Genomic DNA, 14,174 nt, shown 5'->3' with positions numbered 1-14,174 from the left:
ACATTTTTTAAGAAAAATGTATCTGGAAGTTCTGTTTTGTGGATTTTATGAAGTGGTATTTATAAAAGCAATTTCTAAAAGAATCAATCAACTGTTACAAAGTTTGGAGTTCTTTTATAATTTATATTATTTATATATTTGGCAGCCTTAAAATGCTGAATCTGAATTGCCAAAATATGTTTGCAACAGCGTCGATGTTATCTCCATCCACTTTACCTGTTTTAGCTGCCTCATTATCTCTGATGTTATCTCATAAACCATCGTCAGAAATCTTGAGGTCATACATGGGGAAATTGATAGGATTCTAATTTTCACTGAACAAAAAGTCTGGTTATCTGATGGTGTAAATGCAAATGCTCTGGATTATAACAATTCATTCTACTTCTGGAACATCAGCTGTTTAAATGACAGTAGGAAGGCTCAACTTTTCTCGTCTGTCCAGGAGTTTGGCTTGCTTGGCTTGGGATTTCAGTTTGTCCTTTGAGACTTGCCAGTGTTCAAGATTTTCCTCATTGACATCAAATTCCAATGTTACCACTCTGATAGCACATCTTACAGCAATGTTTATAACCTTAAGTTTGAAGGCTGCCATATAACTTACTATTTTCTCTACCATGTTAATGTATGAGGAATCCAGTCTTATGCTTATCACGTTGTGTACGATGGATCAATTAAGCTATAGAAGCCAGTTGGTCAGCAATAGCTATAATTGTACAAACCACATATTCATATTTTAATTTAGTATAATCTATTCTCCCTGTTCAGAAGGGTCACTGGACTTGAAACATTGACTCTTTTTTCTCAAAGATGCTGCCAAAGATACGAACGTGGGAACAGTAGTAGGCCATTCAGCCCCTTGAGCCTGTTCCGCCATTCAATGAGATCATGGAGATAAAATCTGCTGAGTTTCTCCAACAATTTATGTTTTTGTTTCAAATTTTCAGCATTCACAGTTCTTTGGTTTTAATTTGCCTTATTACTGTAATGGCTGCAAAGTGAAGTAATCATACGTTAATTTTCAAAAAGTGAAAAATTTTTTAAAGAGTGACATTAAACTGGGTTATATTCAGCTGTTTGAGACAGATAATGGAACCCAGGAACAAATAAAATCTTCAACAAACCAGTGGTAGGAAGAATTTACTTTCAGAGTTCTCACTCTCTGCGACGGAATATTAAAGCAACTGGTAACTAAGGATTAAGAACAGTCCTTCAGAAAGTAGCTGATGAAACAACTTCATCAGAAACAAGATTTCCAATTTCGAGAACAAGTTGAAGGCTATTTGGGATTTGAAAGATTTATAGCTTGCTACGGTATCCTGCCACTTTTCTGATTTGTATCGGGGAGTTGGAGATTAAATTCCTTCAGGTGCTCCTTAAACTGGATAAAGGTTTGCCATGGTCTTTTTTTGACCTTTCCCAGGAAGTGGTATATATGGCTACACCATGTGGATGGGCATCCTTGACAGATTAGAAGTTCCCCACACCACGTCTACCAATGTAAATAGTAACTTACTACACAACACTTACAATGTAATAAAACATGCCAAAAATCATAAGGAGACAAAAATGGAGAACTAAACAAAGAAAGAAAAAAGTGGAACTACCAAAAGGCATTAAAGAGTGTTACGCAAAAGAGAGAGGTAGAAAGTTTAAGCAAAAGGAATGCTAGAGCTTAAAGCCCTAGAGATCTGAAGATATGACCATGCCCCACTATGGGATGAATGAAGTGGGGATGAATGATAGACTTAATAGATTAAAGGAATGCAAAATTCTCAAAAGGTTGTTGGGCTGGAAGAAGTTGCAAAGAGGGAGAGCAACGGGACAATGAAAGGATTTGAACACCAGGATAAGAACTTTAAAATCACATTCCTCATTCTTCCTTTCATATAAATACTCACAATCTTCTGCCACCATAATGGAATAGGCAGTCAGTGCCACTGATATCATTGTCGTAAGTCTGCTGGTGCTGCTTTGACCAGTCACGTTCTCTAGTTGCTCACCCTTTTGTCACTCGCTTGGGTAGTGAAGTAGCAGTGAGTAAATGAGGTCTCAAGGATTTGGGGCAGAACAGTCAGAGGGTTGAGAAGAGAGATAGCAAATGCAAGGTGACTGGTGTGACAAACAAGGTGATGAGTGAAACAGTGAGCAGGGTGGCGAGGGGTTGCCTGTGAGGCAACGATTGGAAAGCATCCAAAACATTGTTTTTTGATGCAGGCAGCTATCTGCAGCATCGCTGACAATAATGCTACAGGCACTGAGGTGGCTTGTGAGCTAAGTGCACTCCTGCAGCTGCAGCGACAGTAAATGCAGCTATAAATACTTTTGTTTGCAAATCATAGCATCCAAAATAATACTTTATGGCCATGATTAGGTCTCCTTGGCTATTTTAAATTTGCTGTAAAATCAATGATTCGTGATAGGATTTGGGATGAGCATGAGGATTCTTCAATTTAAAACGTTCCTGACCTTAAAGGAATTGAATGGAAGTTAAGAATAGATTCTAGAAAAGGGAAAAATAAATCAAATTTCACCCTTTGTACTCTTGTACACGTTCTATTAGTTAGTTATAGAATTGTGTTGGCGATGGTTTTACAAAAATATTATGTTTAATATTTAAACTTGAGTTTTGAAGAATTGTGGAAACTGAGTTTATAACAGATTTTGTGGAGGTACTTGGAATGGAAGTAATTGAAAAGAAGTAATTGGAAGTTCACTGTGGTGGTTATTGTTAACAAGGCTTCATAGACATCACATTACGGGTGATAATTACTTGTTGCAGATGCCTGGTGCGGCTGTTTTGAACAGTGACTGCTTTGGAAAGGTTCTTGCTTTTATCTGGCTCTATTGGAAAGAAGCCTGCTAAGTACAAGCTGAGTTGAAGGAAAATTTGCTAAGAACAACTTGCCCAGCTGAACTCTAATTTCTTAAAAGAAAACCCTTTAGTTGAGTTTGGGGTGAAACCTAGCGTAAATTGAAAAAGTGGTTGAAGGAACATCAAGATTTTTTTCCCTTTAGTTGTGTCTGCAAAATGTTAGAGGCATCCATGCCATTTCACCACACCTGTCAGAATGTTACAGCAACAAACTCTTGACACCTTCCATGCTTTTAGCTTTTGTCTTCAATAACCGATTGACTAATTCTTTTTCAGAAAACCAAACTCTTCCAAAGAAAACATTTATTTTCATGCAAAGAATGGGTGTTTTTTTTAGGATATTTAGAGGTATAAGCATTTATGCTTTTATACTATTATGTATGTTCATTAATTACTGTAACTTTAAAGAATAAGGCTTAATTGATAATAAACCCATAATTGTATTGATTAAGAAAACTGATTATTGGATCATGTTGTTTAAAATCTGATATAGATAAGGTATTTAATTAGCCATCTTAATCACCAGAAAAAGCATTTTTATTTTTTGTTGTGACCCATGGCCCGGTGGGACGAGGGCAACATTGCCCTCCTCCATTCATAACAAAGGCCGGAAAGTAGTCCTCAGTAGGTAACTGGACAGATAACTGGAGATACAGGGATAGCAAAGGAGAAAGCAAGAGAAACATAATTTAACAAAATAAAAACAGAATTGAAGTTGGAAATATGAATTCTGGTAGATATGTTAGGTCCCCACTCATGATATTCCCCTGCTCTCAAATTTGGTTGGGTCTCACTTAGTGCATGACACTTGTTAAACATTATTGTACATTCTTAGCTGTACTGTGCAAAACTATAATCAAATATCTTGCCCAAGAAAGAAATAGAATAAACTACAAATTAAGGATAAGTAGGCCAATTCTGGAATAGAAAAACATAGAAGTGCTGTTTCCATAGTTTAATAACATTGTTACAGTAATACATGTCTGAAAGCAAAAACACAGGCAGCAATAAGTTGAAACAGAGCATTGGCTTGACTGATGGGGATATCTCCTCTATAAATGGCATTAAAAAAATTCCATAGAATCATTTAGTCATTTGCTGGTACAAATCTTGAGAATTGCTGAAAATATTAAGAAATTGCAGACAGAAAGACCATATACATGCACAGCACCTGTTTCAGCTCAGCAAAATAGGTGGCAGCTGTTCACTGGTCCATTTTCTTTGAGCAATGTCCTGACTAATCAGTCAATCTACCCAATTTAAGATGTAAGTAGAGCTAGGCAGTTAGCCATCAGCGTTAATGGGAGAATTCTCCATGGCAACACCTCTACCAGAGTCCACATGCCACTCAATCAGCATTCTCCCTCATGTAGTATAAAAATTGGTTTTCCCTTTTAATTTTTAATTCTTGCAAACTGTCTTGATGAGTCCTAGACAAGACGATTTGACAGTGTATGACTTTTCTCAGCATAGTCAATATATCATTTGCTTTCTGAAATATTTATGTTATGAACTTCCTATGGTATGAAAGGTGATATCAGCACTTTGTAACATTATGTTTCAAATGTATCTTCATTCTTCAAGATTTGGATTTATTTTGGAAGTACAAATTGAAGTATGGTTATTCCAGGATGACAAAAGCTGCAATCGAGCTGCACAGTCACTCAGTGGTTAGCACTGTTGCTTCTTAGCACCAGGGACCCGGATTTGATTCCACCCTTGGGCGACTATCTGTGTGGAGTTTGCACATTCTCCCCGTGTCTGCGTGGGTTTCTGCTGGATGCTCCGGTTTCCTACCACAGTCCAAAGATGTGCAGGCTAGGTGGATTGGTCACGCTAAATTGCCCAGAGTGTTCAGTGATGTGTAGGTTAAGTGCGTTAAACATGGGAAATGTAGTGTTACAGGGATAGAGTAGGATAGATGGGTCTGGGTGGGATGCTGTTTGGAAGGTGGGCATGGGCTCGTCGGGCTGAAGGGCCTGTTTCCACACTTGTAGGGATTCTATCTATATATAATCAAATTTAACCAGTTCAGCATCCGATCCACCGTTCCCTGTGCTCACTGTTAAGACAGATTTGAATGATAGTATAAGTTTCATTACTGACCATAGGCAACAGGCGTAAGTTTTAAGACAGTATGTAGAGGGCATTTCAGGTACGGCAACTGATCTGTAACAAAAACAGAAAATCTTAAATTACAAGACGTAAAAGCTAATTCTGTTCACAACAAACTCTTTTCCATCATCGTTACACATGGGGGCACTGAATTAAAGCGAGCATTACTCAGTTCTGTACTAAATCTGTTTGTGACTTTAAAAAAACTACTTTAGCAATGTTAGGAGAACGACTCTTTCGATATTTGTCACTGACCGTGCCTTTCATTCACTGATAGATTTTGTTTAACTTTGCGTGATATTTTATCAATGCAAAGTTACTTCAACCTCAAAGTACCCGTTCCATATTTTCTCTTTCCCTAAACAGGAAAATTGTGGATTCTGTATCAGCTTGCAATCTTTACTTCACTTTGTACTGAAACACTCAAGCATTTTTTTGCTATTAGATTCATACTCAGTAAATACTCAGCTAAGTCCTCTGTACCACATTTCATGCAGGACCCTTACAATTGCTTTTTTATTTCATGAACTTCACTAGATTTAGGACAGTTTTCAAGAGGTGATAAAAATGGATGTTAACTTATACTATGAATCATATGATACCAGATAATGGTACAAAAAGTTTCAAACACTGGCAATTTCTTGGTTCTCATAGATCCAAAACATAAACATTATTTTGTTGCTTTATAAGAGAAACCAAGGTTGCAGATTGGCAATATCTATGAACATCTTGTTTGTGGTTCATGTGTTTTAGTAGATTAAATGGAATAAATGCAACTGTATTTCTGATGTCTAGGGCTCTTAAGAGGCTGGAGTGTTGTTGATTTAAGGGGTTAATAAATACAAAGGAAATAATAAAATGCTGAACTTTACTGACTGCAGTTCATAAAGATAACAAACTCATGTTTATTAAGCAGAAAATAATAGAAGAAATACAGCAATAGAACAGGTGGCTTGTTTAGCTGGAGTCATGGTGTCTGCAAACTTTTTTGGAGTAACAGCAGTCCAGAGTGAATTGGAGCTAAACCAGCTTTGTAAAAACAAAATCAGTAAACCCTAAAGTTTTAACATTAAACAAATAGCCTAGCATATGCTGCATGGTCAGGGTTCAATATCTCCGTTTTTGTTGAAAGAAATTAGTTGCAGTTCAATGATGGGAAAAATAATAGAGATGCTGAACATTATTTAAATGAGTAAAGGCTGCAGAAAGCTGTAGCATAGAGGGATTTGGGGGGTCTAGTGCAAGAATCACAATAACCTGGAGCATAGTAGGTAATGGGAAAGAAAAATGGAATGTTGGTCTTTATTTCAAATGCAATGGAGTATAAATAGAGGGGGTCTTGCTAAAACAATACAAAGCACTGGTGTGAACACAGCTGATATACTGTAAATAATTTTGGTCCCCTTGCCCAGGAATAAATATACTGGCATCGGAGGCAATTCCGAGAAAGTTCACGTGGGTGGAGTGATTTTCTTATGAAGAGAGGTTGAGTAGATTGGGCTTGTACTCATATGAGAATGATTAAAAAACCTTACTGAAACAATAGGATTCTTAAGGGCTTGATAGGGTTAATGTGAAGAGACTGTTTCCATTTGTGGGAGAGTCTTGGACCAGAGGGCATAATCTCAGAGTAAAAAGTCGCCCATTTAAAACAAGGATGAAGAGTTTATTTTTCTCCTCAACAGGCAGGTAAATCTATGGAATTATTCACCAAAGAGGGTTGTTGATTTTGGGTTGTTAAGTAAATTCAAGAAACATTTCTGATCATTAAGGAAATCAAGTATCATGGGGATAAGGCATAAAATTGGAGTTGAGAATTATTAGATCAGCCACAATCTCATTGAATGGTGGAGAGGGCATGATGGGCTGAATGGCTTACTTATGCTCCAATGTTTTCTGGTCTTAGGATAAGTGGAAAGAGACTGATTGAAGGGAGAAAACATGGAGTCAAGATAGGAAGAAACAAAATGCATCACCTCACCCATTTCAGAATTCAATTCCATTGAACTATTTGATCAACCCATCTGTACTGTCCTGCAGTCTTTCCTCTTTGTTAGTTACACCAAGTTTCATATCATCAGCAAACGTACTGATCTAATTTCCTACATTCATGTCAAGACCATTAATATACACTACCAAAAGCAAGAGACTGAGCACCGAACCCTGTGGTACACACCACTGGTCACAGGCTTCCAGTCCAAAAAACAACCTTTTGACCATCATACACTGTTTTCTGCCACTACGCTAATTTTGGATCCAATTTGTCAAATTGCCCTGGATCCTCATGATGGACACCAATAGAGTTTTAGATAGTGGTGCAAGAAAGTAGAGTTAAAGTAGAAGATCAATCATGTTCCTATTAAATGATGGGGAAGCTTCAAGAGCCAAATGGCCTACTCCAGCTCCTGTTTCTTACCTAAATGTTGGAATCTTTCTCTTTTTATACTATCTTGGATTCTGGGCAATTTCAATTGACCCATATCTCTTTAAAAGGGCTGAATATGTTTTACTCATTCAAATAATAGCAATGAATGCTTTATACATAGTTTGGGCTTTTCAATCTTACTTTCCAGGAGAAATATTAATTCTTCAGGGTTCATTTCAATAACGTTTGCTAAATTGAATGTCATGTCATCCTAACTAGCTACTTAAAGAAAGTTTGCATAAATAAATAAATTATAATTTCAGTTCTGTCAAGACAGTGGTAGAGCTCAGCAAGTTCATCCAGTACGTAGAGGAAAATGCAGGTAAAATCTACTGTCTGTGTGGAGTTAGCTGATCTTGGCAACAGTGGGACTACAACTGATCACAACGCTCTTGTTTTGGCGTGGAAAAATTAATCAAAGTCACAATTTCTGATTGCTGTGTGTTCTGTTCTAAAAGCAACTGGTCAAATAAGTTGCTGACACTCACAGGCTACGCTTACATCCGTAATGCCCATTTGTGCAAGTGGTAGAGGTACCTGTGAAATGACATTCCAGCAGAGTGAACATTTCAGGAGAGGAGAGAAAATGTTGAAAACAAAGTAAACAAGAGTTGATCTCAGTCAGAGTATTGATAGTAAATGCAACAAAAGGTCTCAGGGATGCAGAGGTGAGGGGTATTTAAGTTCTCATTTCTCATCATTAAATGAAATCAGCTGGAAAGTGTATGTTCAGCTGAAAAGTGTATGTCCATGGTGAGTTCATCCGCGAGCCTTTACAGTTCATCAACATGGTATTAATACTCACTGTCAAGGTTTATAAATGAAGAATGACAGTCAATATTCAGGAAAGTGTGTCTTGTTGCGTATGAACGTTAGGAAAATTAAGCAGAAAACAAAAATGGAGAAGGGAAAGGAAAAGTCTGAAAGGTATAATACTGTTCACTTTCTTTTCACTGTACCTGCTCCCTTATCCATAAAGTAAGCGATAAGGCACCGCATGACAGCCTGGTGTGCAATAACAAGAACATTTCCCTGTCTCTCTAGCTCCATGATGACAGGCTCCACCCGCTGGACCAAATCCTGGTAGGACTAAACACAAGTAGATGTGTTACTAAAAAGGAAACATTGTGGTACATATCTCCAAATACAGGCTATGTCCAATTTGCGAATGGATTCTGTTCGCAAATTGATTTGTATGCAGGTCAGAGCACAATGCAGTACCACTGTCAAGTAGCAATTCGTACGTCAAGTGTGTAAAATTATACCGCTGTATTGGATCACATTGGTAGGTACAAAGAGAGCTTGTTAAGTCCGATAATCATAAATTGGGAACCCCTGTATATACTTTGAGAATTTAGAAAATCCTAAACAGAAAGAAAAAAATCAATGCTCTGTGAATGGTTTAGATGTGAAAAATGCAAATGTCTCACAACTGCTACAACATTAACATCTAATATTTTCCTTATTGAAGCTGTCAAAATTGATCACATAACAAAGCATAGCAAGATGCTCTTTTTAACATCTGATGGACATTGTGATTAATACCGGTCTAGTTCCACTGATGACAGATTTTTAAAATCAGGTACAGTCCACGGATTAAACCAAAAAGCAATTATGATTTGCATGCTGATAGTTAACTTCTAATATTGGTGCACCCTCTCGTGGCAGAGTGATAGAATCCCTACCACTGCACCAGGAGGCCTGAGATGAAGTCTTACCTGCCACAGAGATGTGTAATAACATCTCTAAACAGGTTGATTTTAAAAAAAGGGTTAATTATAAAAATATTAAACGTACATTACCTGCCAATTTTCTATAGCAATTTTGTATGCCTACATTTACAATGGAATAATTAGGTGCTGGAAGACTGGAAGTTGACTAATGTGATGCCACTATTTAAGAAAGGTGGTAAGGAAAAGCCAGGGAACTCTAGACCGGTGAGCTTGATGTCAGTGGTGGGGAAGCTATTGGAGGGAATCCTGAAAGACAGGATTTACATATATTTGTAAAGGCAAGGACTGATTTGGGATAGTCAACATTGCTTTGTGTGTGGGAAATAGTGTCTCACTAACTTTATTGAAGTTTTTGAAGAAGTAATGAAGAGGATTGATGAGGGCAAAGCAGTGGACATGATCTATATGAACTTCAATAAGGCATTCAACAAGATTCGACCTGTTTAGCAAGGTTATATCACATGGAATACAGGGAGAACTAGCCATATGGATAGAAAACCGGTTCAAAAGGTAGAAGACAGAGGCTGGTGGTGGAAGGTTGCTTTTCAGATGGGGGGGGCCTGTGACCAGTGGTGTGTCACAAGGATTGGTGCTGGGCCCACTGCTTTTCGTCGTTTATATAAATGATTTGGATGTGAACATAGGAGGTATGGTTACTAAGTTTGCAGATGACACCAAAATTGGAGGTGTAGTGGACAGCAAAGTAGGTTACCTCAGAGTGCAATGAGATCTTGATCTGATGGGCCAATGGGCCGAGGAGTGGCTGATGGAGTTTAATTTGGACAAATGTGAGGTGCTGCATTTTGGAAAGGCAAACCTGGGCAGGACTTATACACTTAATGATAAGATCCTGGGGAGTGTTGCTAAACAAAGAGACCTCGGAATGCAGGTTCATAGTTCCTTGAAAGTGGAGTCGCAGGTAGATAGGATAATGAAGAAGACATTTAGTATGCTTGCCTTTATTTGTCAGTGCATTGAGTATAGGAGTTGGGACATCACGTTGCGAGTGTATAGGGCATTGGTTAGGCCACTGTTGAAATACTGCTTTCAATTCTGGTCTCTCTGCTGTAGGAAGGATTTTGTGAAACTTGAAAGGGTTCAGAAAATAGTTACAAGGATGTTGCCAGGGTTAGAAGGTTTGAGCTATAGGGAGAGGCTGAATAGACTGGGGCTATTCTGAGGAAGGGTCACCAGACCTGAAACGTTAACTCTGTTTTCTCCTCCACAGATGCTGTCAGACCTGCTGAGCTTTTCCAGCAACTTTGTTTTTGTTCCTGAATAGACTGGGGCTATTTTCGCTGGAGTGTCGAAAACTGAGGGGTGACCTTATAGAGGTATATAAAATCATGAGGGGCATGGATAGGGTAAATAGATAAGTTCTTTTCCCCAGGGTGGGGGAGTCCAAAATTAGAGGGTATAGGTTTAAGGTGAGAGGAGAAAGATTTAAAAGGAAATAAGGGGCAACTTTTTCACGCAGAGGGTAGTGCGTGTATGGAATGAGCTGCCAGAGGAAGTGGTGGAGGCTGGTACAATTACAATATTTAAAAGGCACCTGGATGGGTATATGAATTGGAAGGGTTGAGGGATATGGGCCAAATGCTGGCAAATGGGACTAGATGAATTTAGGATATCTGATCAGCATGGACGAGTTGGAACGAAAAGGTCTGTTTCCATGGTGTACTTCTCCATGATTCCAATTACACTCTTTGTAAAGAGGGGTAATGCAGAAAATTTTAACGGAAAGGAAAATAAACAAGTACTTCAGAATGCAGATTGAATTACACCCGTGTAATCTGGCCTAATTGTTCTCAGCATCAAACTTGACATCCTTGAAGACTTCACGTGGCCTCAACTCTGTCCAAGTAACATCATGGGAGATCAACTAGCTTAGTTTTAAAACTACTGCAGTTGTAGTTTTAATGCAGACAACTACAAGAGGAGAATTCAATGTGGAAAGTTGATGACCTACAGCAAATACAATGTGACAGCGTTTGAGACTGAATATAACAAGTTGCTGAATGAGAAAAATCAAATCTTAATGCTGAATAAACTGCAATAACTGAGGGCCTGCTGAAATATGTTTATGAAAAAAAAACACAATACAGTGTAGTAAAACGAAGATACCAAAAACAACAAATGCTGGAGATAGTAGGAACTGCAGATGCTGGAGAATCCGAGACAACAAGGTGCAGGGCTGGATGAACACAGCAGGCCAAGCAGCATCATAGGAGCAGAGAGGCTGACGTTTCGGGCCTAGACCGTTCATCAGAAAAGGGGGAGGGGAAGAGGGTTTTGAAATAAATAGGGAGAGAGTGGGAGGCGGATAGAAGAGGGATAGAGGAGAGGATAGGTGGAGAGGAAACAAACAGGTCGAAGAGGCGGGGATGGAGCCAGGAAAGGTGAGTGTAGGTAGGGAGTTAGGAAGGGGATAGGTCAGTCCAGGGAGGACGGACAGGTCAAGGGGGCGGGATGAGGTTGGTCGGTAGGAGATGGAGGTGCGGCTTGAGGTGGGAGGAGGGGATAGGTGGGAGGAAGAACAGGTTAGGGAGGCAGGGACGAGCTGGACTGGTTTTGGGATGCGGTGGGGGGAGGGGAGATTTTGAAACTTGTGAAATCCACATTGATACCATTGGGCTGCAGGGTTCCCAAGCGGAATATGAGTTGCTGTTCCTGCAACCTTCGGGTGGCATCGTTGTGGCACTGCAGGAGGCCCAGGATGGACATGTCGTCTGAGGAATGGGAGGGGGAGTTGAAATGGTTCGCGACTGGGAGGTGCAGTTGTTTGTTGCGGACCGAGCGTAGGTGTTCTGCAAAGCGGTCCCCGAGTCTCCGCTTGGTTTCCCCGATGTAGAGGAAGCCACACCGGGTACAGCGGATGCAATATACCACATTGGCAGATGTGCAGGTGAACATCTGCTTGATGTGGAAAGTCTTCTTGGGGCCTGGGATGGGGGTGAGGGAGGAGGTATGGGGGCAGGTGTAGCACTTCCTGCGGTTGCAGGGAAAAGTGCCGGGTGTGGTGGAGCTGGAGGGGAGTGTGGAGCGGACAAGGGAGTCACGGAGAGAGTTGTCCCTCCGGAAAGCAGATAAGGGTGGGGAGGGAAAGATGTCTTTGGTGGTGGGGTCGGATTGCAGATGGCGGAAGTGTCGGAGGATGATGCGTTGGATCCGGAGGTTGGTGGGGTGGTACGTGAGGACGAGGGGGATTCTTTTTTGGTTTTTATTGCGTGGACGGGGTGTGAGGGATGAGGTGCAGGAGATGTGGGAGACACGGTTGAGGGCGTTCTCGACCACCGAGGAGGGGAAGTTACGGTCCTTGAAAAACGAGGACAACTGAGATGTACGGGAGTGGAATGCCTCATCCTGGGAGCAGATGCGGCGGAGGCGAAGGAATTGGGAATAGGGGATAGCATTTTTGCAGGAAGGTGGGTGGGAGGAGGAGTATTCTAGGTAGCTGTGGGAGTCGGTGGGCTTGAAATGAATATCGGTTTCTAGGTGGTTGCCCGATATGGAGACAGAGAGGTCCAGGAAGGGGAGAGAGGTGTTAGAGATGGTCCAGGTAAACTTAAGGTTGGGGTGGAAGGTGTTAGTGAAGTGTATGAACTGTTCGAGCTCCTCGTGGGAGCACGAGGCAGCGCCGATACAGTCATCAATGTAACGGAGGAAGAGGTGGGGTTTAGGGCCGGTGTAGGTACGGAAGAGGGATTGTTCCACGTAACCTACAAAGAGGCAGGCGTAGCTTGGGCCCATGCGGGTACCCATGGCTACCCCCTTTGTCTGTAGGAAGTGGGAGGAATTGAAAGAGAAGTTGTTGAGTGTGAGGACGAGTTCGGCTAAGCGGATGAGGGTATCAGTGGAGGGGGACTGGTCGGGCCTGCGGGACAGGAAGAAGCGGAGGGCCTTGAGGCCATCTGCATGGGGATAACAGTGGAGATAACAGTGGATCAGGCAGTACCCATAGAAAAGGAAGATGTTGGGTTTACCTTCTCCATTCTCAAGTACTTATTATAAAAAGCTCTCTGATTTTAATTCAACTTGTGCTTATATTGCCATCTAGTGATGAGTTTTATAGCTGGTCTAATACAAAAGCAGAAACAGCTCAAAATACTCAAAAGGTGAGTGTATTACACTACATTTCAATCTTTGGGTTTTTCCTAAACTGACTCCTTCCAGGCTCTTTCCCATGGGCTTTAGAGAGAATTTCATGATTTCTTTCCCAGTCTGCTAGCTTGAACTCTTCACAAATCTGACAGCCTAAACTTTCTCAGTTCCAATAACTTGAAGATTTCTATCCAAACTCTCCAAGGCAGTTTTACAAACCAGACACTTCTGTGGGGTGACTGGCTCCTTGGAACCAAACTGAGAAACTCCTACTCGGAGTGGAACTAAAATTTGCTTCTGAATTAAGCTCCGGTGTTGTCCAAACTGAACTGTAAGAACCTGTTTCTGAACTCAATTCTTGTGTTTTCTGACCTGAATTGAAACCAAAGCTAATTGTCTTAAATGTATTTACTTGTCATAAGTTCAACAATATGACCATCTTTCCATTCATGTCACAGGAGTCTGCAGCCACATGCTTTGTAAGCAATGCTAGATCTAGGTCGCTATCTCAGAATTCCATTCCATACTTCTTCCACACTCTTGGTGAAAAAAAGTGTTTTCTCAGGTCTTCTTTAAACAACTTGCCCTTCACCTTAGACTTATGTCCTCTGGTCTTAGACACATCTGCATTGGGGTTAGAGATTCTCATTATCTACTCTGTCTAAAGTCTCATACAGATCCCCCCGCCTCAGCCTCCTCGGCTCCAACAGAAACAAACCCAGCCCATCCAGTTTATCCTCAAACCTGAGATCTTTCATTCCAGGGAACAGTCTGGTGAATCTCCTCTGCACTCTCTCTCTAATGCAATCACGTCCTTCCAATAGTGTGCTGACCAGAACTACACACAGTATTCCATCTGTGACCTATCTAATGTTTTATATGTTTGTCACAAGATGTCCTTGCTCCTTATATTTAGTAACCCACTCTT

General features: G+C 40.5%; 1 protein-coding gene across 6 annotated transcripts in view; it reads right to left on the bottom strand.

Annotated features, from left to right (window-relative positions):
* The window catches only part of LOC109927162 (6-phosphofructo-2-kinase/fructose-2,6-bisphosphatase 2), a 66,876-nt gene that overhangs the window by 18,545 nt on the left and 34,157 nt on the right, over positions 1 to 14,174 (bottom strand). For all 6 annotated transcript variants that reach the window (XM_048611995.1, XM_048611994.1, XM_048611998.1 and 3 more), the window contains 2 exons: positions 8,372 to 8,501; positions 4,979 to 5,041 (listed from right to left, as the gene is read on the bottom strand). In XM_048611995.1, the coding sequence (XP_048467952.1) occupies positions 4,979 to 5,041; positions 8,372 to 8,501 (193 nt within the window). The remainder of the gene's footprint in view (positions 1 to 4,978; positions 5,042 to 8,371; positions 8,502 to 14,174) is intronic.

This window comes from Rhincodon typus, chromosome 25 (genome assembly GCF_021869965.1).
Source record: "Rhincodon typus isolate 14 chromosome 25, sRhiTyp1.1, whole genome shotgun sequence".
Taxonomy (NCBI): domain Eukaryota; kingdom Metazoa; phylum Chordata; class Chondrichthyes; order Orectolobiformes; family Rhincodontidae; genus Rhincodon; species Rhincodon typus.
This window is presented reverse-complemented; position numbering and strand designations above follow the sequence as displayed.